Here is a 24766-nt window from a genome sequence, read left to right on the forward strand (position 1 = left end):
CACAGTGATGTAACCCAAACAAAAGTGCACAACAATACACAGGACCAGACCCGTAATAACGAGTATACAATACACACAGCACAAAAGCCGAAACAACAAAGTACAGGTACTCACAAATCCAACAGACATGGAAACAATAACCGACAAAACAAAGGTGGACAGAGGGCACATATATATGTACAATTATTAATCAGGGGAAATTGGAACCAGGTGTACGCAATGAAACACTTCAGTGATGTCTAGAGGCCGGTGATGTAGCTATTGCAGTGAAAGAATACCATGCTATTGTTTGAGGAGAGTGCACCGTTTTGAACATGAAAAGTTATTAATGAACAAATTAGGCACATTTGGGCAGTCTTGAGACAACATTTTGAACAGAAATACAACGGTTCATTGGATCAGTCTAAAACTTTGCACACACACTGCTGCCATCTAGTGGCTAAAATCTAAATTGCACCTGGGCTGGAATAATACATTATGGCCTTTCTCTTGCATTTCAAAGATGATGGTACAAAAAAAGAATGGTTGTTTTTTTCTTAATATTATCTTCTACCAGATCTAACGTTTTATATTCTCCTATATTCCTTTCACATTTCCACAAACTTCAAAGTCTTTCCTTTCAAATGGTACCAAGAATATGCATATCCTTGCTTCAGGTCCTGAGCTACAGACAGTTAGATTTGGGTATGTCATTTTAGGCTAAAATTGAAAAAAAGGGGCCGAACCTTAAGAGGTTTAAAGAAGTGCGGTTTGGCATGTCCTGTTTTGGAGGACGCATGACTCGACCTTCACCTCTCCCGAGTCCAGTGGGGAGTTACATTGATGAGACCATAATTGGATATCATGAAATTGGGGAGAATAAGGAGCAAAAAAATAAATATAAAAGTACCATGTACGTAAAGTGTATAAATAATTTACAGTGCCTTCAGAAAGTATTCACACCCCATGACCTATTACATTTTTTGTTGTGTTACAGCCTGAATTCAAAATTGATTACATTTATTTCTGAAAAACACAATAACTCATAATGATGAAGTGAAAAGTGTTTGCTGTAACGGGATCGGAGGACCAATGCGCAGCGTGGTAGGTGTCCATAATGTTTATTTTATTTTATTTCAAACCCGAACATATAGGGGAGGGTCTGGGTGGGCGTCTGTCCGCGGTGGCGGCTCTGGCTCGGGATATGGACCCCACTTCACCACAGTTTTTCTCCTCCTCATTCGCCGCCGACCTCGGACTGGGGACCCTAGGAATGGGTCCCGAATGGACGGGAGACTCCGGCAGCGCCGGACAAGCGGGAGACTCTGGCAGCTCCGGAGTGAAGGGCAATTCAGGCGGCTCCTGGCTGACTTGAGGCTCTGGCGGCTCCTGGCTGGCTGGCGGCTCTGGCAGCTCCTGGCTGGCTGGCGGCTCTGGCGGCTCCTGGCTGGCGGCTCAGGCGGCTCCTGGCTGACTGGCGGCTCTGGCGGCTCAGAACAGACTGGCGGCTCCGGACAGACTGGCGGCTCTGGCGGCTCCTGGCTGGCTGGCGGCTCTGGCGGCTCTTGGCTGGCTGCCGGCTCTGGCGGCTCCTGGCTGGCTGGCGGCTCTGGCGGCTCCTGGCTGGCGGCTCTGGCGGCCCCTGGCTGGCTGGCGGCTATGGCGGCTCCGGACAGACTGGCGGCTCTGGCGGCTCCTGGCTGACTGGCGGCTCTGGCGGATAAGGACAGACTGGTGGCTCTGACGGCTCAGGACAGGCTGGCGGGTCTGGCGGCTCAGGACAGACTGACGGCTCTGGCGGTTCAGGACAGACGGGAGACTCTGGCAGCTCAGGACAGACAGGAGACTCTGGCGGCTCAGGACACACGGGAGACTCTGGCGGCTCAGGACAGACGGGAGACTCTGGCGGCTCAGGACAGACGGGAGACTCTGGCGGCTCAGGACAGACGGGAGACTCTGGCGGCTCAGGACAGACGGGATACTCTGGCGGCTCAGGACAGACGGGAGACTCTAGCGGCTCAGGACAGACGGGAGACTCTGGCGGCTCAGGACAGACGGGAGACTCTGGCAGCGCTGGAGAGGAAGAAGGCTCTAGCAGCGCTGGACAGGCAGGAACACCTGTAGGCAGAAGACGGAGAGACAGCCTGGTGTGGGGGGCTGCCACCGGAGGGCTGGTCCGTGGAGGTGGCACTGGGTAGACCAGACTGTGCAGGCGCACTGGAGCTCTTGAGCACCGAGCCTGCCCAACCTTACCTGGTTGAATGCTCCCCGTAGCCAGGCCAGTGCGGCGAGGTGGAATAGCCCGCACTGGGCTGTGCTGGCGAACCGGGGACACCATGCGTAAGGCTGGTGCCATGTACGCCGGCCCGAGGAGACGCACTGGAGACCAGATGTGTAGAGCCGGCTTCATCGCACCTGGCTCGATGCCCACTCTAGCCCGGCCGATGCGAGGAGCTGGAATGTACCGCACCGGGCTATGCACATGCACTGGGGAAACTGTTGTGCTCCACCGCATAACACGGTGCCTGTCCGGTCCCTCTCTCTCTCCGGTAAGCACGGGAAGTTGACGCAGGTCTCCTACCTGGCTTCGCCACAATCCCTGTGTGCCCTCCCAATATATTTTTGGGGCTGCCTCTTGGGCTCCCAGCCGCGCTGCCGTGCTGTCTCCTCATACCAGCGCCTCTCTGCCTTCGCTGCCTCCAGCTCTGCCTTTGGGCGGCGATATTCCCCTGGCTGTGCCCAGGGTCCTTTGCCGTCCAGAATCTCCTCCCATGTCCAGGAGTCCTGTGTTCCTTGCCGCTGCTGCTGCTGCATGTTACCACGCTGCTTGGTCCTTTGTTGGTGGGTGTTTCTGTAACGGCATTCTTCCTCCTCTTCTGAAAAGGAGTAGCGAGAAGGATCGGAGGACCAATGTGCAGCGTGGTAAGTGTCCATAACGTTTATTTTAAGACATAAACTGAACACTATGAAATACAAAACAATAAACGTGAACATGAACGAAACCAAAACAGTACCGTGTGGCAACAAACACACACACGGAAAACAAACATCCACAACTCAAAAGTGAAACCCAGGCTACCTAAGTATGATTCTCAATCAGAGACAACTAACGACACCTGCCTCTGATTGAGAACCATACTAGGCTGAACTCAAAACCCCAACATAGAAAAACACACATAGACTGCCCACCCCAACTCACGCCCTGACCATACTAATAAAGACAAAACAAAGGAAATAAAGGTCAGAACGTGACATTTGCAAATGTATTGAAAATGAGATACAGAAATATTTAATTTACACAAGTATTCACACCCCTGAGTCAATACCTTATAGAGCACATTTGGAAGCTATCACAGTTCAGTCTTTCTGGGTAAGTCTCTGTAAGTTTTCCACAGCTTTCCACACATTTGCCCATTATTATGAAAAAAATTATTCAAGCCCTGTCAAATTGGTTGTTGTAATTTCTAGACATCTATTGACTTAAATAAAGGTAAAAAATAAAATAAAAAAACAGCAGGCTGATCCCGACCTACATATGGTGATTGGCTGGGTGGAGGAAGGACGTCGCCCCCTGGGATGAGGTGGTGGAGCAGTCACCCACTGTGAGTGGACTGTGGTCACAGTGGCCTGGGGTAGAAATAAGAGATGGAGCACTGAAAATAAGCTGGTTGGAATCAGCCTCAGGAGAGGCTCATTGGCAGTTTGTCGTCCCTTACGTCCTGAGAGAAGAAGTGCTGGAGCTACACCATGGACGCCCTAGTGTAGGACATTTCGGCATTACCAAGACTATGACGAAAATCTGCCTCCTGATGTAAAATGTTGCCCCCTCACATACACATTGTACGATGTGCATGTGAGGGGCAACATTTTACATCAGGAGACCTGGTGTGGGTGTACGGCCCCAAGAGAGTGAAAAGCAGGAGCCCCAAACTGGACAGCAACTGGGTGGGTCCCTGCTACGTAGTTGGCCAGGTTGGAGTGGTGATATACCGGGAGAGGCTAGCCCCCCATGGCCGCACAGTTGTCACAGTCCAGTGGGAGGTATGGCTAGCTAGTTCAGGCTAGGTTTGTTGGTTTTGTGCAGCTTCCCGTTACCCCGTGCAGTGTAACAGTAAAACACCTGTGGGCATTAACCGTATTTCCCTTTCCGTCCGTTTGTTATTTAACCTAGTAAAGTTATAAGATTGGGAAACTGTAAACACCACAGGATGTTTCTTATGGTTCTGAGGCCAGGCTTTACATAAGGCAATGTGTGTGCTGTGTGTTCGTGTGTGAGAGAGATAATTCCTATCATATTATAAAGGCTGACGTTTGATCTCCTCTGATGCGTGGTAACGGACATGTTGTGTCTTGTTTTGCTCTTGCATGGAAGAAAGGCAGGATTAAAAGAAACATCCCTAACATGCATCAGTGGAATGTGACGGCCTGTTTATTGATCATTCGAGACATACACTATATATACAAAAGTATGTGGATACCCAGTCAAATTAGTGGATTTAGCTATTTCAGCCACACCGGTTGCTGACAGGTGTATAAAATTGAGCACACAGCCATGTGTACTCCATAGACCAACATTGGCAGTAGAATGGCCTTACTGAAGAGCTCAGTGACTTGTCACCTTTCCAGCAAGTCAGTTCATCACATTTCTGCCCTGCTAGAGCTGGCCCAGTCAACTGTAAATGCTGTTGTTGTGAAGTGGAAACGTCTAGAAGCAACCATGGCTGAGCCGTGAAGTGGTAGGCCACACAAGCACGCAGAACGTGACTGCCGAGTGCTAAAGCGCGTAGCGTGTAAAAATCGTCTGTCCTCAATTGCAACAATCACTACCGAGTTCCAAACGGCCTCTGGAAGCAACGTCAGCACAATAACTGTTTGTCGGGAGCTTCATGAAATGGGTTTCCATGGCCGAGCAGCCGCACACAAGCCTAAGATCACTGTACGCAATGCCAAGCGTCGGCTGGAGTGGTGTAAAGCTCTGGAGCAGAGGAAACGCGTTCTCTGGAGTGATCAATCACACTTCACCATCTGGCAGTCCGACGGACGAATCTGGGTTGGCGGATGCCAGGAAAATGCTACCTGCCCCAATGCATAGTGCCAACTGTAAAGTTTGGTGGAGTAGGAAATATGGTCTGGGGCTGTTTTTCATGGTTCAGGCTAGGCCCCTTAGTTCCAGTGAAGGGAAATCTTAATTCTACAGTAATACAATGACATTCTAGATTATTCTGTGCTTCCAACTTTGTGGCAACCGTTTGGGGAAGGCCCTTTCCTCTTTCAGCATGACAATGCCCCTGTGCACAAAGCAAAATATTTTTGGGAGATCGGTGTGGAAGAATTTGACTGGCCTGCACAGAGCTATGACCTCAACCCCATTGAACACCTTATGGGATGAATTGGAACACCGACTGTGATCCAGGCCTAATCGCCCAACATCAGTGCCCTTCCTCGTTAATGCTCTTGTGGCTGAATGCAAGCACGTCCCCACAGCCATGTTTTTTAACATCTAGTGGAAAGCTTTCCCAGAAGAGTAGAGGCTGATTTTGGAATGAGATGTTCGACGAGCAGTGTAGAACTTCCACATGGTCCAGTCAGGACCAATGGCACATAACTCAGACGCCACATTTGAAACGACTTACAACACACTCTTTATAGGCAGAGAGATGGAGAGAGAACAACATCACCCTGTCACAATCTAATGGCTGGCATGAGACGTCTCTTTATTGTCATGTGTTTCTGCATTGAACATTTCCAACACGAATAAAGCACATGCACCGACACGGACACCATACTTTGATCCTAGAGTGCACAGCGTTGAACTTTGACAATACTTCCCTTGACTGACTGAGTGCTACTTTCAGCCATAGTCACTGGCCTCCTTCCTGGTGGGGAAGCATCCTGACTAACATAGTTTTCATAAATGTATCACCTTCTTTGACAGTCTGACCTGTGTTTAGAAAAACAGAGGGGCAGCGCCAGCCAGGGAGGGGGATGGGGGAGAAGTGTGAAGAGGTGGGGTGGGGGGGCAGCTTTTTTATCTTTTCAGAACTCAGGCTTATCCCGGCCCCTCTCTCTACCTGTACGACCAGAGGGGGGAGGGAGGGCTCTGAGAAGGGTTGGAGGTTGTGTCTGCTGCTCAGTCCCCCCCAAGGGTACCCCAAGGGTACCATGGAGGGACCCTGCAGACAGAGACAGCTGCTGACCAACAACACTCAATGTGACTCTGCCAGTCAGAGGGAGATATGCCACCTGGATGACTGCACTGTCTGCCTGTCTGAAATACACACTAGTCTAGTGCACCCCGTTGCTCTCTCATTTTCTCTCCCTTTTTATTGCTCCCCCCTCTCTCTCCTCTTCTCTCTCCCTCTCCAGACTTCTCATCTGAATGTGATTTATGATCAGGCTCTGGGGAGGCAGGTCCACTAGGGGAGGCATAGGCGGGAGTTGAAAGGAAAGGAGAGGAGGAAGTACACACTATTTGTTTTATAGGACTTGCGGCTGGACTGAGCTGGCGCTTGCACCGCAAGGTCGGACCAGTGGAAAAGTTAACCAACGGGTGCTGCAGAAAGAGGGAGAGAGAGAGCTGCCTGTGTCGCAGAAAGACTTCACTACAGGCAGGACAATGAGACAGAGAGCGAGAGGGAGCAGCGCTCCACTGGACTTACACACAGACATGTCTGCTACTAAAGCTCTGCCCTGCCTCTGCCTTCTACTCTCCATCGTCCTCTCAGGGATCGTCTGCCCAGCGACTTCCATTGGTTTACATTGGGAACAGCAGTCTGTGATGAAAGTAAGACCAGACATTTCTTTTTTTCTCTGCTTGGCTGGTACAGGATGCACAGCAGGCGTCCAGTTCGTTATCACAGCTAAATACAGAGGACCTGTTGTTATTGCAAACTTTTCGACATCACTTTTTCCACATGACTGAATCAGACTGTCACATTGGATATTATGCCCATGAACTGTGCTGAATGCTTCTATAGCTAAACTCTAATGGGGTTTGATAGTCACTGCAAGAGAGGCAGGTTTGTAAGTCAGTCAGTATGCTTCTTAGATCTTTTTTGTGAAATGCTGGGGTGGTTTGGGTGTGAGAGGATCTTGCTGTGTGGATCTCTGTGGCAGCACTCTGGCCGGTCAGTGCTGCGTCTCAACCCTCTCTGTGTTCTGCCTGGCGTCGGGATGTTTGTGGAGGAGCTCCAGCCGAGACCCTGATGAGGGACATATCACTCTCCATTGGCCCGCGCTAGCCACCGGTGGAGCCCTAATGGAAACCAGCTGCCAAGTGTTGAGCAACACACATAGAGGGAACATAGCAAGCAGAAATGGCATGGGAAACAATACAGGACGTGCTGCTCACACATTTATAGTGGGTAGACTGAGCGCAGGCAGATATTTCCTGTTTGGGGGCCAACGGGGGCCCAAAGAATGGGCATCTATCTTAGAGAGAGACCTTATATCTCAGGGACACACAGGCAAAACAATGTGCCCAGAGCAAGACTAATGTAAATGTTAGTAATGTAACTAATGTAAATGTTACACAAACCTACTTTGCATTGTGTAAGAGGTCACAGAGAGTCACAGAACAATGAATTTAATAACTATATTTATTTTTTGTTGGCTAAATTTAAGGCAGTAGAGAGAATTTTGATGGGGTGGGGGGAAGGGGAGAGGGCAGGGAGCAGATCCCCCAGTGTCTAAATTTAAAATTGACGATCTTCCGCCTCTTGTGAAATTGTTTACGTCTTCTGTGTACATGAGCATTCTAATAGCAGAGACCCATATATAGAGGCCTCTCCACTGCAGACATATCGTCTCTGCTCTGTTATTGGATTATGACGAGATTCACATTACCAAGCCATACCCCTTTCCCATCCTCAGTATCTTCCGAGGAGTTTACCACTAAGTCAGAGAGTGAAGCCTTCACTAGGCCCAAAGTCAATAAACTATCTGCCTCTTATTGTGAGGAGTGGGTGAAGGCAGGGAGGGAGAGGGGGGCACCGGGTTTGTTGTTCCTATTTCAGAGAGAGAGAGAGTCTGCCACAGTCTCAGACCTGAGAAGATGTTGACTTCGGACTGAACTCTTGTTTGGAGCCAATTCTTGTTTTTCTGCCTGAGCTGAGACCCACCGTATTTATTTATCCCTGTCCCAGAGGCAGAGATAGAGCCAGACTCATGCTTAGTCTCATGTAGGCTAAATAACTTATAGCACTTCCGAACACAGCTAATGATAAATGCATACTGGCAATTCCCCGATAACAGAGTGATGTTGAGATTCAGATTTTTCACTTTAAATTGTATGCCAACAAAAAATAACAATGATTGCAAAGTTAAACAAACCATTAAACTCTGTGCACAAGGAGTGTGAAAAATCTGAGTCTCTGCATCACTCTGTTAACGTGGAATTGCCCTTAACATTTATTTGAGGTTCCACCTTTTAGAAGTGGAGAACAGTGACAGTCTTTGGGACATGCTGCTGCACATGAAACAGAGAAAGGCTACACTACATGGTGAATGTCATCTTTGTTCTCTACGGCAGTGGGAGCACAGAGAAATAGTTCAGAAATAGCTCACTTTACAGAGGACACTCAGAGTGGCCCAGAAGGCTACAGATGTGAATTGTTTCAATGTTCATGCCATTTGGGAGCGGATTAGAGCATTTACCATGCTGTAAAATATTCTTGTGGATGTTTGTTTTCTGTATCACAGGATTACTCCCTATACCCAGGGGAAACAGTACCAAAGAAGTTGGGGTTTGGTGTTTTAATTAAATGGTATTCTGAACTAAAGGATATTTGAATGAGACTCATTCTGGTCCAAACGAACAGGAACTAATGCAGTTAGATATTACATGGTGAAACGTCTGCTGTGTTATATACTTTACACTTCTAAAGTCTACATCCCAAATGGCACCCTATTCCCTGTTATACAGTACATAGTGCACTACTTTTGACCAGAGCCCTACTGTATTGACCCTGGTGGTCAAAAGTAGTTCACCATAGGGTAATTAAATCAAATCAGATTTTATTGGTCAAGTACACATATTTTGCAGATGTTATCACAGATGCAGCAAAATGCTAATGTTTTTCCTAGCTCAAACAGTGCAATAATTCAAAACAATACACACAAATCCAACAAATAAAATAAAATAATTAAGAAATATCAGAACGAGCAATATACATATGTATATGATGTTGTGTATAGACATTACGGACGGTATATGAATAGAAAAGGTGTGTACAGCAGTAGTTTAATAGGATGAGGCTTGGCTAGAATACAGTATATACATATGAAGAGGGTAAAACAGTATGTAAACATTATTAAAGTGAGCAGTGTTCAATGACTATGTACAGGGTAGAGTACCGGGTGGTAGCCAGCCAGTAACAGTGACTAAGTTGACTAAGAAGTCTCCGCCTTCTAGGTGGTAGCGGGGTGAACAGGCCATGGCTCGGATGGCTGAGGTCATTGATTATCTTCTTGGGCTGTCTGTGACAACAGGTGCTGTAGATATCCTGGAGCGCAGGCAGTGTGGCCCCGATGATGCTTGGGCTGACCGCACCACCCTCTGGAGAGCCCTGCGGTTGCGGATAGTGCAAATGCCATACCAAGCAGTGATACAGCCTGACAGGATGCTCTCAATGGTGCATCTGTAGAGGTTTGTGAGGGTCAGAGGGGCCAAGCCGAATTTCTTCAGCCTCTTGAGGTTAATGAGACGCTGTTCCGCCTTCTTCACCACACCGTTTGCATGGACCATTTCAGGTTGTCAGTGATGTGCACACCGAGGCTTTTCACCCTCTCCACTGCGGCCCTGTCGATGTGGATGGGGGCGTGCTCGCTTTCCTGTCTCCTAGAGTCCATGATCAGTTCCTTCGTTTTGTTGACGTTGAGGTTATTTTCCTGGCACCACTCCGCCAGGGCCCTCACCTCCTCCCTGTAGGTGGTCTTGTCGTTGTTGGTAATCAGGCCTACAACTGTTGTGTTGTCTGCAAACTTGATGATTTAGTTGGAGGCATACATGGGCACGAGGTCATAGGTGAACAGGAAGTACAGGAGGGGGCTGAGGACACATTCTTGTGGGGCCCCCATGTTAAGGATCAGCATAGCGGAGGTGTTGTTGCTTACCTTCACCACCTGGGGTCGGCCCGTCAGGAAATCCAGGACCCAGTTGAATAGGGTGGGGTTCAGATCATTCTAAATCTAGTCATTAGCAATGAAGTGTAATTATTCAGCACTGTCAGCAACCAATAAGACTCTCTGAGAGGACTAGCATTCTGTAGTGTAATAGCCTCAATTGTGATATGGATCTCTAGACTGCTTACTGTTCAGGACCCATTCAGATAATTTTACCTATACACTGGCATAGATAACACCTACTCTATAGTATGTAATCAGTTGTAATGCAAACATATGTGTGGGAGCAGAAGGTGAGTAGAATCGATTGAAATGACCTGTAGTCAATAACCAGGACATCATATAACATCATCACCATATGATGTATAGGCCTGGCCTCATTTATGGTGTGTACTACAGGTCAGAAAAGCCACAGGAAGGACGGAAAAATCTGCTCCGTGACAAGCCCCTAACCAACAATGCAGTTAAAAAAAATATGATTAAGAATGAGAGATAAAAGTAACAAGTAGTTAAAGAGCAGCAATAACATAATAATAATAGCGAGTCTATATACAGAGAGTAACCAGTACAGAGTCAATCTGCGGGGGCACCGGTTAGTCGAGGTAATTGAGGTACATGTAGGTAGAGTTATTGAAGTGACTATGCATAGATAATAATAATAATAATAAGAGTAGCAGCGGCGTAAAGGGGGGAGGGGTTGTAGCCATTTGATTAGATGTTCAGTAGTCTTATGGCTTGGGGGTAGAAGCTGTTCAGAGCCTCTTGGACTCAGACTTGGCACTCCAGTACCGCTTGCCGCGCGGTAGCAGAGAGAACAGTCTATGCCTAGAGTGGCTGGAGTCTTTGACAATTTGTAGGGCCTTCCTCTGACACCACCTGGTATAGAGGTCCTGGATGTCAGGAAGCTTGGCCCCAGTGATGTACTGGGCCGTACACACCACCCTCTGTAGTGCATTGCGGTCGGAGGCAGAGCAGTTGCCATACCAGGCAGTGATGCAACTGCACTCTTGATGGTGCAGTTGTAGAACCTTTTTAGGATCTGAGTCAAATATTTTCAGTCTCCTGAGGGCAAATAGGATTTGTTGTGCCTTCTCAACGACTGTCTTGGTGTGCTTGGACCATGTTAGTTTGTTGGTGATGTGGACACCAAGACTCTTGAAGCTCTCAACCTGCTCCACTACAGCCCAGTCGATGAGAATGGGGTCGTGCTCGGTCCTCCTTTTCCTGTAGTCCACAATAATCTCCTGTGTCTTGTGTCTTGATCACTTTGAGGGAGAGGTTGTTATCCAGGCACCACATGGCCAGGTCTCTGACCTCCTACCTATAGGCTGTCTCGTTGTTGTCGGTGATCAGGCCTAACACTGTTGTGTCATCGGCAAACTTAATGAAGGTGTTGGAGTCGTGCCTGGCCGTGCAGTCATGAGTGAACTGCGAGTACAGGAGGGGACTGAGCACACACCACTGAGGGGCCACCGTGTTGCGGATCAACGTGGCGGATGTGTTGTTCCCTGCCCTTACCAACTGGGGGTCGGCCCATCAGGAAGTCCAGGATCCAGTTGCAGAGGGAACTGTTTAGTCCCATGGTCCCTAGCTTATGGATGTGCTTTGAGGGCACTATGGTGTAGAACATTGAGCTGTAGTCAATGAATAGCATTCTCGCCAGTTGGTCAACGCATGCTCACAGTACACGTCCTGGTAATCCATCTGGCCCTGCGGCCTTGTGAATGTTGACCTGTTTAAACGTCTTACTCGTGTAAGAGAGCGTGATCACACAGTCGTCCGGAACAGTTGGTGCTCTCATACATGTTTCACTGTTATTTGCCTCGAATCGAGCAAAGATGTAGTTTAGCTCGTCTGGTAGGCTTGTGTTACTGGGCAGCTCTTGGCTGTGCTTCCCTTTGTAGTCTGTAATGGTTTGCAAGCTGATGAGTGTCAGAGACGGTGTAGTACGATTCAGTCTTAGTCCTGTATTGGCACTTTGCCTGTTGGATGGTTCTTCGGAGGGCATAGCGGGATTTCTTATAATTTCTTATAATCTTCCGTGTTTGAAAGTCCTGCTCCTTGAAAGCCTGTAATCCATGGCTTCTGGTTGGGGTATGTACGTATGGTCACTGTGGGGACAACGTCGTCGATGCACTTATTGACAAAGCCAATGACTGATGTGGTGTACTCCTCAATGCCATAGGAAGAATCCCAGAATATATTCCAGTCTGTGTTAGCAAAACTGTCCTGTAGTTTAGCATCTGCTTCATCTTACCACTTTTTTTTATTGATCTAGTCACTGGTGCTTCCTGCTTTAACTTTAGCTTGTAAGCAGCAATCAGGAGGATATAATTATGCTCAAATTTGCCAAATGGAGGGCGAGGGATTTGTACGAGTATCTGTGTGTGGTGTAAAGGTGGTCTAGAGTATTTTCCACTCTGGTTGCACATTTACATGCTGATAGAAATTTGGTAAAACAGATTTAAGTTTCCCTCCATTAAAGTCCCCGTCGACTAGGAGCACCGCCTCTGGATGAGTGTTTTCCTATTTGCTTATGGCGGAATACTGCTCATTGAGTGCGGTAGATAATGTGGTCTACAGCTTATCATGAGATACTTGAGACTTCCTTAAATATCGTGCACCAGCTGTTGTTTTTATGTATGCATAGTCCCCGACCCCTTGTCTTACCAGACGCCGCTGTTCTATCCTGCCGATGCAGCGTATAACCAGCCAGCTGTACAGTGTGTTGATAATTTAATACTAACATGTTACAGTTTTTAATGTCCTTGTAAAGGCTGTCGTCGGAAGGATGAGACCAAGGTGCAGCGTTCCTTGAGTTCCACATAATATTTATTGTTGAAGTGAAACTTTTAGACAAAACAAAACAATAAAGGAAACAACAACCGACCACCTTCGTAGTGCAAACTACCTGGTCACAAACGAAGAACAAGATCCCACACAGAAGGAGGGAAAAAGATACCTAAGTATGATTCCCAATCAGAGACAATGATAGACAGCTGTCCCTGATTGAGAACCATGCCTGGCCAAACATAAAGAAATAGAAAACATAGAAACATGAACATAGAATGCCCACCCAAATCACACCCTGACCAAACCAAAAATAGAAATATAAAAAGCTCTCTACGGTCAGGGCGTGACAGTCCTGTTGGTAGTTTAATCTTCCTCGTAGGTCGTTTATTTTATTTTCCAATGATTGCCAGAAGAACGGAAGCTACTCATTTTCAGAAGCCTGCTAGCCGGACCTAATGGCCTGCTACCGAATAAATCAAGGGGAATTATGCATCACAACTGGGAGTTGTGTGAGATGTTTGAGATGTATTGGTGCCTGCCACTCTGGACACAACATACGTGTTCCATTGACTGGATGAAACAAGGGGGGAAAACATGGCACTCTTACAACAGGCCAATATGAACAGTAGTGTTGTAGGATCATAACCATCTTTGAATGGGGTGACTGAAGATCAAAGGGATCTGTGGAGGGGGAGTGAGGAGAGGTGTTGCTGAACTCTGATTTCACACTACATTAGGAAACTGCCTTACAGAACAAGTGGCAGAGTGAATTGACCATGAGAGTTTTGTAAGTAACATTCTGTGAATGAGAGAACCATTATTAGCAGTATGCAAGTAATCCAATAATGTCAGAATTTTGTCTTAGTCACGTACTATGCTTTATTGTCACATATTAGAGTAGCTAAATAAGAGAGCACCTTTTTTTCATGACGGAACGTGTTTGATAAGAGATATTGTGAAAAGTAGGGGAACGTTGTATCCCATTGATGACGCACAACTTAATCCAGCCTTGCCAAAACGATTCCAGGTGCTCTACGTACTTTCTGAAATTGCTGTTTCAAGTTTTAATGTCACGTGCACAAGTACAGAGAAATGCCTTTCTTGCAAGCTCTAAACCTAACAGTGCAGTGTTGTGTGTGAAACTGAGGTTGTACTCTGTTTTAAAGAGCTCGTTCATGTTCCCTCTCCCTAGGTGTGTGCAAAACTATATTTTCTCAGTAACCAGAAAAAATGCCTACCATGTAACTGCAAAGGCCATTCAGAAACATGTGAAGATATCACAGGTGTTTGTACAGTAAGTATGACATCCATCCCCTCTATTAATACTTATTATAAACTGGGTGGTTCGAGCCCTGAATGCTGATTGGCTGAAAGTTGTGGTAAATCAGTCCATTTACCCAAGGTATGACAAAACATTTCTTGTTACTGCTCTAATTACATTGGTGACCAGTTTATAATAGCAATAAGGTACCTCAGGGGTTTGTGGCATATGGCTAATATACCACGGCTAAGGGCTGTATCCAGGCACTCCTCATTGCGTCATGCATAAGAACAGCCCTAAGCCGTGGTATATTGGCTATATACCACACCCCCTTGTGCCTTATTGTTAAATTACACCATGGGGAATACTTCTAGTCTCTAGATTACTATCTACTATCATATCAGTAATAGATTTCAACTATATTCCACTCTTTACCATGCAGTCATGTCAGGACCACACCACTGGGAATTTCTGTGAAATATGTGAGGATGGATACATGCCTGACGTCGCCAACCACGGACGTCACTCCTGCCAGCCGTGCGCCTGTCCCCTGTCCAGCCCCTCCAACAAGTAAGCTATAGCGTCCGTCCATCCAGACCCTACTGTTGTGCAGGCCGTGCAGAGAGAGGCCTGTGTGTTGGCGGGCAGAGCTCACTGACTGACATTCTTTCCGCTGTGTGTCTGGCCAGCTTTGCAGAGCACTGTGACAGAAGCAGTAACATCCTACGATGCAACTGCCAAGAGGGCTATGCTGGACATTACTGTGAGAGGTCAGTGCTGACAGAACCTTGGCCAACACCATGAGTTAACACCACCGTGGGAGCAATTACACTTATTATCCTAAATCGGCTCATATAGACACATGTAAAGCTCTTACAATTTCACTATTTATTTTTTCAGGGCCTGAACAATAAATATTTGGAAATGCTTTCATATAACAATGATGTTTCACTGTAAGTGATAAGTCATTCTAAATCAAACAATTATTGGCAACCACCTTGCATCTTCCTCACCCAGATGTGCTCCAGGTTTCTATGGCAACCCCATGGTGATCGGTGACTCCTGTAAGAGTTGTGACTGTAATGGTAACTCGGACCCCAACCACATCTTCAATGAGTGCCACAACGTGACCGGCTTCTGTCAGAATTGCTGGGGGGACACGGCCGGAGCCAACTGTGAACGGTGTGCCCCAGGTTTCTACGGCGACGCCATCAGTGCCAAGAACTGCAGAGGTGCTTGCCAAGAGTACTGTTAGACATGACTTACCCTACTGAGGCCCTTTGCTCCAATAGGAGCTAAAGGGAATAAGTCAGGTTATAGGGGCACAAGGTGAGACCCAGATGCAGAAACAGGAGGCAGATGGTTTGAGTCTTTGATATTTATTATAATCCAAAACGGTAGGCAAGAGAATGGTCATGGACAGGCAAAAGGTCAAAACCAGTTCAGAGTCCAGGAGGTACAGAGTGGCAGGCAGGCTCAAGGTCAGGGCAGGCAGAATGGTCAGAGAGGCAGGTACAGAGTCCAGAAACAGGCAAGGGTCAAAACCGGGAGGACTAGCAAAAGAGACTATAAAAAGTAGGAGCACGGGAAAAACACGCTGGTTGACGAACTGGCATAGAGAGACCGGAAACACAGGGATAAATACACTGGGGAAAATAAGCAACACTTGGAGGGGGTGGAGACAATCACAAGGACAGGTGAAACAGATCAGGTGGTGACACAGGTCAACTTTACTGTCAATGTAGACTACCCATGGAAAAATATCCAAGGGAAAAATAGATATCAATTTGATGTCTGACAATAGTGAAGCTATATACAGTCATTTGCACAATTCTGGATTTGAAAGCTGCTTTGACGTTGCTCTTGGGGTTAAAGACTTACTATGGATTTGTCTTCAATAGAGCTTTAACAATTTCCCATTATTTTGCTCATATAGTCATAAGTCAATCACAAGGCTCAATCTGAAACGAAATACGGGGAGGTCTATTTTGTGTGTTTACACAGTTGGGCAGGCTGGGTAGTGAGAATTCCTGCCATGCTCTAATGACACAATGCCTCAGAGACAGTACAGTACAATTCAGACAACCCTGGCCTGTGTATTATCTAATGCCATGTGCACATCCGTGTAAGAATAATATCATGGAAAAGTGCTTCATGTTCACCAAATATTAACTTGTAGATCAAATCAAATCTAATCAAATGTATTTATATAGCCCTTCTTACATCATCTGATATATCAAAGTGCTGTACAGAAACCCAGCCTAAAACCCCAAACAGCAAGCAATGCAGGTGTAGAAGCACGGTGGCTAGGAAAAACTCCCTAGAAAGGCCAAAACCTTGGAAGAAACCTAGAGAGGAACCAGGCTATGAGGGGTGGCCAGTCCTCTTCTGGCTGTGCCGAATGGAGATTATAACAGAACATTGCCAAGATGTTCAAATGTTCATAAATTACCAGCATGGTCAAATAATAATAATCACAGTAGTTGTCGAGGTTGCACCTCAGGAGTAAATGTCAGTTGGCTTTTCATTGCCGATCATAAAGAGTATCTCTACCGCTCCTGCTGTCTCTAGAGAGTTGAAAACAGCAGATCTGGGACAGGTAACACGTCCGGTGAACAGGTCAGGGTTCCATAGCCGCAGGCAGAACAGTTGAAACTGGAGCAGCAGCACGGCCAGGTGGACTGGGGACAGCAAGGAGTCATCATGCCAGGTAGTCCTGAGGCATTGGCCTAGGCCTCAGGTCCTCTGAGAGAGAGAAAGAAAGAGAGAAAGGGAGAATTAGAGAGAGCATACTTAAATTCACACAGGACACCGGATAAGACAGGAGAAGTACTCCAGATATAACAGACTGACCCTAGCCCCCCGACATATAAACTACTGCAGCATTAATACTGGAGGCTGAGACAGGAGGGGTCAGGATACACTGTGGCCCCATCCGATGATGCCCCAGACAGGGCCAAACAGGCAGGATATAACCCCACCCACTTTGCCAAAGCACAGCCCCCACACCACTAGAGGGATATCTTCAACCACCAACTTACCATCCTGAGACAAGGCCGAGTGTAGCCCACAAAGATCTCCGCCATGGCACAACCCAAGGGGGGCGCCAACCCAGACAGGAAGATCACGTCAGTGACTCAACCCACTCAAGTGACACACCCCTCCTAGGGACGGCATGTAAGAGCACCAGTAAGCCAGTGACTCAGCCCCTGTAATAGGGATAGAGGCAGAGAATCCCAGTGGATTCAGTCAATCATATGACCTACTGAAGAGATGAGTCTTCAGTAAAGACTTAAAGGTTGAGACCGAGTCTGCGTCTCTCACATGGGTAGGCAGACCATTCCATAAAAATGGAGCTCTATAGGAGAAAGCCCTGCCTCCAGCTGTTTGCTTAGAAATTCTAGGGACAATTAGGAGACCTGGGTCTTGTGACCGTAGCGTACGTGTAGGTATGTACAGCAGGACCAAATCGGAAAGATAGTTAGGAGCAAGCCCATGTAATGCTTTGTAGGTTAGCAGTAAAACCTTGAAAGCAGCCCTTGCCAGTGTAGGGAGGCTAGCACTCGAGTAATAATATCAAATTTGTTGGTTCTAGTAAGGATTCTAGCAGCTGTATTTATCACTAACTGAAGTTTATTTAGTGCTTTATCCAGGTAGCAGGAGTCTAACAGGTAGCAGGAGTCTTGTAGAGCATTGCAGTAGTCTAACCTAGAAGTAACAAAAGCATGGATTCATTTTTCTGCATAATTTTTGGACAGAAAGTTTCTGATTTTTGCAATGTTACGTGGATGGAAAAAAGCTGTCCTTGAAACAGTATTGATATGTTCGTCAAAAGAGAGATCAGGGTCCAGAGTAACGCAGAGGTCCTTCACAGTTTTATTTGAGACGACTGTACAACCATTAAGATTAATTGTCAGATTCAACAGAAGATCTCTTTGTTTCTTGGGACCTAGAACAAGCATCTCGGTTTTGTCCGAGTTTAAAAGTAGAAAGTTTGCAGCCATCCACTTCCTTATGTCTGAAACACAGGCTTCTAGCGTGTGCAATTTTGGGGCTTCACCATGTTTCATTGAAATGTACAGCTGTGTGTCATCCGCATAGCAGTGAAAGTTAACATTATGTTTTCGAATGACATCCCCAAGAGGTAAAATATATAGTGAAAACAATAGTGGTCCTAAACGGAACCTTGAGGAACACCAACATTTACAGTTGATTTGTCAGAGGACAAACCATTCACAGAGACAAACTGATATCATTCAGATAAATAAGATCTAAACCAGGCCAGAACTTGTCCGTGTAGACCAATTTGGGTCTACACGGACTGTTGCTGTTTGGATGAGATAAGTCCAGCTCTAACTCACTTGTAGAAAACTATGAAGAATCTATTGCAGGATTTTCATTTGTATTTTAGGGCAGAAATAACCATTTTCATTGTGGCCATGTCATGCTTTTTTGACCCACTGTATTAACTATGAGTGTGTCCTGTGTTACAGTGTGTGAGTGTAGTAAGTGTGGGACAGCTTCGTGTGATGACAGGACAGGGACATGTCACTGTAAGCCTGGTGTCACCGGCCAACTCTGTGACCAATGTGAGGTGAGACGCTCAAGGGCCTTGTCAAGGAGACAGCCTTACAACCATGTGGTCACACAATAACACTGTTGGACAGATTTTCCTGACAACAGATATGCTCAGTAAAGCAGACAAAATAATTAAGGCTACTGTGAATAACAAAAATAACAACCAGATGTCTAACATACTGTATATCCATTGTGTACTTTAGAAGGGCCACACAGGTTTCAATAACTGCCAGGGCTGCCATAGTTGTGACTGCGGACCTGCCGGTCTCCGGCCCACCTGTCATCCTCTGACCCACAGCTGCCAGTGCAAACCAGGGGCCGGAGGCCGATACTGCGAGCGTTGCCTCCCAGACTACTGGAACTACGGCCCCTCAGGGTGTCAGAGTAAGTACTGTGTCTGTCTAATCTTGCGAACCACCCAGACCAGTTGGTCAAACATTAAGAACAGATAACATTATCTGTAGCTAGCAAGCCAGTCCACCATTCTCACACCCACTCATACATGATGTCAGGGAGGCATCTGCTGCGATCTGAAACACCGGGATCATCCGTACGCATCTGCACATGACCACAGACACTAACTGCAGCTGGCAGCCGACGTTCCTCTGACATCACCGCCCGCCCAGTCCTAATTTATCTGCCCAGCTGCCGGAACCATCATCCATTCCACAGCTTCACTATAGAGAACCAGAACCACACTACAGATGTGCAGCAGCACTCCTTCCCAGCCAAAAGACCCACCATGGGTTCCATTATATATTTGGTATTTGTACTCCGGCTGACTCTCCTATGTCCGGATGATAAAGCCTTCAACTCAATAAATGGAACTCGACATGTAATCAACTATATGAAATGTGTATGTCTGTTTCTTCCATCCAGAATGTGACTGTGCTAGCAGCCACTGTGATATGCACACTGGGGAGTGCCTCCCTGAATCCACCACGGTCAACCTCTGCAACATCAGTAAGAGTGTCTAGTTAAACTGAAACATTCATTTTTATTATTATCTTAAACAACCCTTTGTGTTGGATTTTAGCATGATGTGATGTTGGGGAAATTACACACAAATAATTTGTCTCCTCCCTACCACCAGGTTGTGATGAGTGTATCTGGCACCTGATTGGTGACCTGAGGGCGTCCAATAAGACCCTGGACCAGGTGAAGGTCAGTGTGTTGAACATCTCCACTGGGGCTGCAGCCAACGACAGGCTCAAGTACTACAACTACACCGCCCAACGTCTGAAGGTATAGTCCATTTTCAAATCAAATCAAATTTTATTTGTCTCATACACATGGTTAGCAGATGTTAATGCGAGTGTAGCGAAATGCTTGTGCTTCTAGTTCTGACCATGCAGTAATATCTAACAAGTAATCTAACCTAACAATTTCACAACCACTACCTTATACACAAAAGTGTAAAGGAATGAATAAGAATACGCACATAAAAATATATGAATGAGCGATGGCCGGACGGCATAGGCAAGATGCAGTAGGTGGTATACGCTGTCTGTGTGGGTGGACCATTTCAGTTTGTCCGTGATGCGTATGCCGAGGAACTTAAAACTTTCCACCTTCTCCACTACTGTCCTATCGATGTGGACAGGGGGCTGCTCCCTTTGCTGTTTTCTGAAGTCCCCAATCATCTCCTTTGTCTTGTTGACATTGAGTGTGAGGTTATTTTCCTGACACCACACTCCGAGGGCCCTCACCTCCTCCCTGTAGGCCGTCTCGTCGTTGTTGTTAATCAAGCCTACCACTATAGTGTCGTCTGGGAACTTGATGATTGAGTTGGAGGCATGCATGGCCATGCAGTCATGGGTGAACAGGGAGTACAAGGTGAGGGCTGAGAACGCACCCTTGTGAGGCCCCAGTGTTGAGGATCAGCGGGGTGGAGATGTTGTTTCCTACCCTCACCACCTGGGGGCGGCCCGTCAGGAAGTCCAGGACCCAGTTGCACAGAGCGGGGTTGAGACCTTGTTTTAGTGTTGGTCAGGACGTGAGCTGGGTGGGCATTCTATGTTGTGTGTCTGGTTTGTCTATTTCTATGTTTGGTCTGAGATGGTTCTCAATCAGAGGCAGGTGTTAGTCATTGTCTCTGATTGGGAACCATATTTAGGTAGCCTGTTTTGTGTTTGGTTTTGTGGGTGGTTGTTTCCTGTCTTTGTGTTTTCTGCACCAGAGAGGGCTGTTTCGGTTTTCACGTTTCTTGTATTGTATTCCTGTTCATGTTTGAGTTACCTTATTAAATTACCATGAACTATAACCACGCTGCATTTTGGTCCGCCTCTCCTTCCCAGGAAGAATGTCTTTACAGAGTGCTACGGGGCGGTAGTCGTTTAGCTCAGTTACCTTTGCTTTCTTGGGAACAGGAACAATGGTGGCCCTCTTGAAGCATGTGGGACCAGCAGACTGGGTTAAAGATTGATTGAATATGTCTGTAAACACACCAGCCAGCTGGTCTGCACATGCTCTGAGGACGCAGCTGGGGATGCCTTCTGGGCCGGCAGCCTTGCGAGGGTTAACACGTTTAAATGTTTTACTCATGTTGGCTGCAGTGAAGGAGAGCCTGCAGATTTTGGTAGCGGGCTGTGTCAGTGGCACTGTGTTGTCCTCAAAGCGAGCAAAGAAGTTGTTTAGTTTGCCTGGGAGCAAGACAACGTGGTCCGCGATGGGCTGGTTTTCCTTTTGTAGTCCATGATTGACTGTAGACCCTGCCACATACCTCTCGTGTCTGAGCCGTTGAATTGCAACTACTTTGTCTCTATACTGACACTTAGCTTGTTTGATTGCCTTGCGGAGGGAATAGCTACACTGTTTGTATTCGGTCATGTTTCCGGTCACCTTGCCCTGATTAAAAGCAGTGGTTCGCGCTTTCATTTTTGCGCGGATGCTGCCATCAATTCACGGTTTCTGGTTGGGGAATGTTTTAATAGACGCTGTGGGTACAACATCACCGATGCACTTGCTAATTAACTCGCTCACCAAATCAGCGTATTCATCAATGTTATTGTCCGACGCTATGCAGAACATATCCCAGTTCACGTGACCGAAGCAATCTTGAAGAGTGGAATCCGATTGTTCGGACCAGTGATGAACAGACCTGAGCACAGGCGCTTCCTGTTTTAGTTTCTGTCTGTAGGCTGGGAGCAACAAAAAAGGAGTTGTGGTCAGATTTCCCAAAAGGAGGGCGGGGAAGGGCTTTATATGCGTTGCTGAAGTTAGAATAACAACGATCCAGGGTTTTGCCAGCCCGGGTCACGCATTAGATATGCTGATAAAATGTAGGGAGCCTTGTTTTCAGATTAGCCTTGTTTAAATGCCCAGCTACAATAAATGCAGCCTCAGGATATGTGGTTTCCAGTTTACATAGAGTCAAAACAAGTTCTTTCAGGGCCGTCGACGTGTCTGATTGGGGCGGGATATACACGACTGTGATTGTGATTGAAGAGAATTCTCTTGGTAGATAATGCGGTCGGCATTTGATTGTAAGGAATTCTAGGTCAGGTGAACAAAAGAACTTGAGTTCCTGTATGTTGTTATGATCACACCACGTACAGCCTTTCTCTCTGCTCAGGCTGATATAGTTGGGACTCAAGATGTTTATACACACCTATATTGTCAGTTCATTTTGATTTAAACAAGACAAATAAGCAGCTCAACTAGCAGAGTTTTTCTAAAAATAAAGTTTGGCAAATATCATACACCAACCAACCAATCAACCAACTAACCAGCCTTTCTAACAACCATTGTACTGTGTGAATCACATCATTTTCTTCTCACAATCCTAACATAAATTTACTGTATTGTAATAGTATTGTGTAAGTGTATCCCATTACCCCTATGTTTTGTTTCCAGACACAGTTTGTGAACTGGAGGAATAAGTCAGCTCTGATGAGGACCCAGACTGGGCAGCTGGAGGAGGCCAGCGCTGTTCTACTCTTAGACATGAACCATCTTGCAGAGACGGTAAGAGGACACCTTCATCACTCATCTAACTCACTCACACTCCTCCTTCTTCCTCCTTTCATAGTTGACATTGCTCTGGAGGTGAAATAATGTCCAAATACAAAAACCAACATAGAGTTAATTCATACTAACTCAAATGTTGTCTGTCACGAGAGACTACGGTTATACAGTTCAGTTATCTCTGAGCCATCAATTCTGTTTTAGTTGAGCTTGTAGTGGTGGTGTCCAGAATGTGTCATTGATTTTTGTGTTCTGTGGTGTTTTTCATGTCTTGACTATGTAATTGATCTGTGTGGTGTTTGCTGTGGGCCAGGAGAGTGTAGTGAAGTCCTTGAGGGACAGAGTGGATGACGACACACTACAGAGCTTCACTCTGGCTGATGAGCTGACAACTAACCTTACCGCCCTCAAAGTGCTAATTAAAGGTATTGTTAAGCCTGCTAAAGATACACTGCTATGCCTCTCTGAGCACGGTACACCTCCCCATTATTCATAATGCTTCTAGGTAAGTTATAAATGTTGATATGACATACAATTACTTTTTAAGCCCGCCTTGCCTTAAGATTTAAATCCAAATCACCTTTGCTGTATTTCCTACTGCCATCCATTGATCAGCACTTGTTTATGAGGGTGCTTTTGGTAATGGAGCCTCTGCCATGTCCCATAGCCATATTCCAGCCTTCCTTCCCCCTGTGCTCTGTGTCGTGTCTGTGTCTCACAGAGATGATCAGTGACTGGAAGCTGTACAGTGTCCATCAGGATCTGGACCCAGAGATCATCATTCAAAAGACAGCTGTTGCCGAGGGCATGGTGGCCTGGATGAAGAAACTGGACCTTTCCCCACAAGAGCTTATCGCCACCGATGAGTCAACCGAGGCCCACGACCGTGAGAAAAAACACACACACTCACACATAGACACATCTACACAAAGAAACACACATGCGTGTTATAATAGGAGGGAGGTAGAGACAAGCTTTGTGGTCTTGTGTATTTACAAATGTTTGTGTTGTCCAGTCCTTAGACGCATGCGTCAGCTGGAGAAGAAGCTGATCAGTACAGACAGCCGCGTGGCCCCGGTACGGGAGGTGCTCTCCCGCTTCACCAACAAGCTCTCTGAGGCCCAGGAGATCCTCCAGAAGGCTGCCAACACTGTCCAGGAGACGGAAGACATGAACAAAGCCAACACCGTCAAATTCCAGAAGAGTGAGGTAACTTCCCACGACCCCGGGGTCAGCTTGGACCAGAGCGTGCCGTCTGGAGCCTCTCTCCTCCTGCCTCCCCAAATGCCTCTAGCCGACTGACTGGCTGCCTGACTGACTTTATGCCTTCCCTACTGGCTGCCCGACTCCTTGGCTCTCTGCTTGCCTGACTCCCTGTATCTCTGCTTGCCTGACTCCCTGGCTCCCTGTGTTTGTCAGCATGGTTTCGTTACCACAGCTCACTCTGATCGCTAGTCACTTAAACAATGCCACTTTAAATAATGCCATTTTAATAATGCTTACATGTCTTACATTACTCATATCACATGTATATGCTGTATTTTATACCATCTATTGCACCTTGCCGATGCCGCTCGGCCATCGCTCATCCATATATTTATATGTACATATTCTCATTCACCCCTTTTTGATTTGTGTGCATTAGGTAGTTGTTGGGGAATTGAAAGGTTACTTGTTAGATATTACTGCACTGTCGGAACCAGAAGCACAAGCATTTCGATTCACTCGCATTAACATCTGCTAACCATGTGTATGTGACCAACAACAATTGATTTGATTTAATAGCGCCCAGCTAAAGAGATCAGTGCAGCTCCAGCCTGCTCTGAGGTGCATAAGTGCCGTTTGCCTTTATCTTCCCTCTGACTGTTGCAAGAATTCAGCTTGACTTTATCACTGGAAAGCAACAGTTCATCTCCTTCCAAGGAATAGACCAGATATTTCCTCTCTGCCATACAGTATGGGGATTGTAGTTGTTCCCAACATCTGCCAGATAACTCAGTTACCCATGGTATTTAGTAGTAGAGAACAATAAGACAGAAACAGCTGTTAGGGATTGTTAGGAGGCAC

The 24766-nt window shown here is 46.6% G+C and overlaps 1 protein-coding gene across 3 annotated transcripts in view; it reads left to right on the top strand.

Moving 5' to 3' along the window:
• Positions 1-6397: 6397 nt before the first annotated feature.
• The window catches only part of LOC110529521 (laminin subunit alpha-4), a 36698-nt gene continuing 18329 nt past the window's right edge, over positions 6398-24766 (top strand). For 2 of the 3 annotated variants that reach the window (XR_002474400.2, XM_021611766.2), the window contains exons 1-13: positions 6398-6763; positions 14087-14188; positions 14598-14725; positions 14845-14925; positions 15173-15387; positions 18649-18749; positions 18937-19117; positions 19613-19696; positions 19827-19978; positions 22589-22699; positions 23013-23124; positions 23421-23585; positions 23715-23908. Coding sequence is in view for 2 of the 3 variants with exons in the window: in XM_021611766.2 (XP_021467441.2) it covers positions 6596-6763; positions 14087-14188; positions 14598-14725; positions 14845-14925; positions 15173-15387; positions 18649-18749; positions 18937-19117; positions 19613-19696; positions 19827-19978; positions 22589-22699; positions 23013-23124; positions 23421-23585; positions 23715-23908 (1794 nt within the window). In the remaining variant the exon portion in view is untranslated. Of the gene's footprint in view, positions 6764-14086; positions 14189-14597; positions 14726-14844; positions 14926-15172; positions 15388-18648; positions 18750-18936; positions 19118-19612; positions 19697-19826; positions 19979-22588; positions 22700-23012; positions 23125-23420; positions 23586-23714; positions 23909-24766 lie in introns of those variants that run through there. The other variant, XM_036984915.1, reaches the window with a different exon arrangement.

The sequence above is a fragment of the Oncorhynchus mykiss genome, chromosome 8 (genome assembly GCF_013265735.2).
Source record: "Oncorhynchus mykiss isolate Arlee chromosome 8, USDA_OmykA_1.1, whole genome shotgun sequence".
Classification (NCBI taxonomy): Eukaryota; Metazoa; Chordata; class Actinopteri; order Salmoniformes; family Salmonidae; genus Oncorhynchus; species Oncorhynchus mykiss.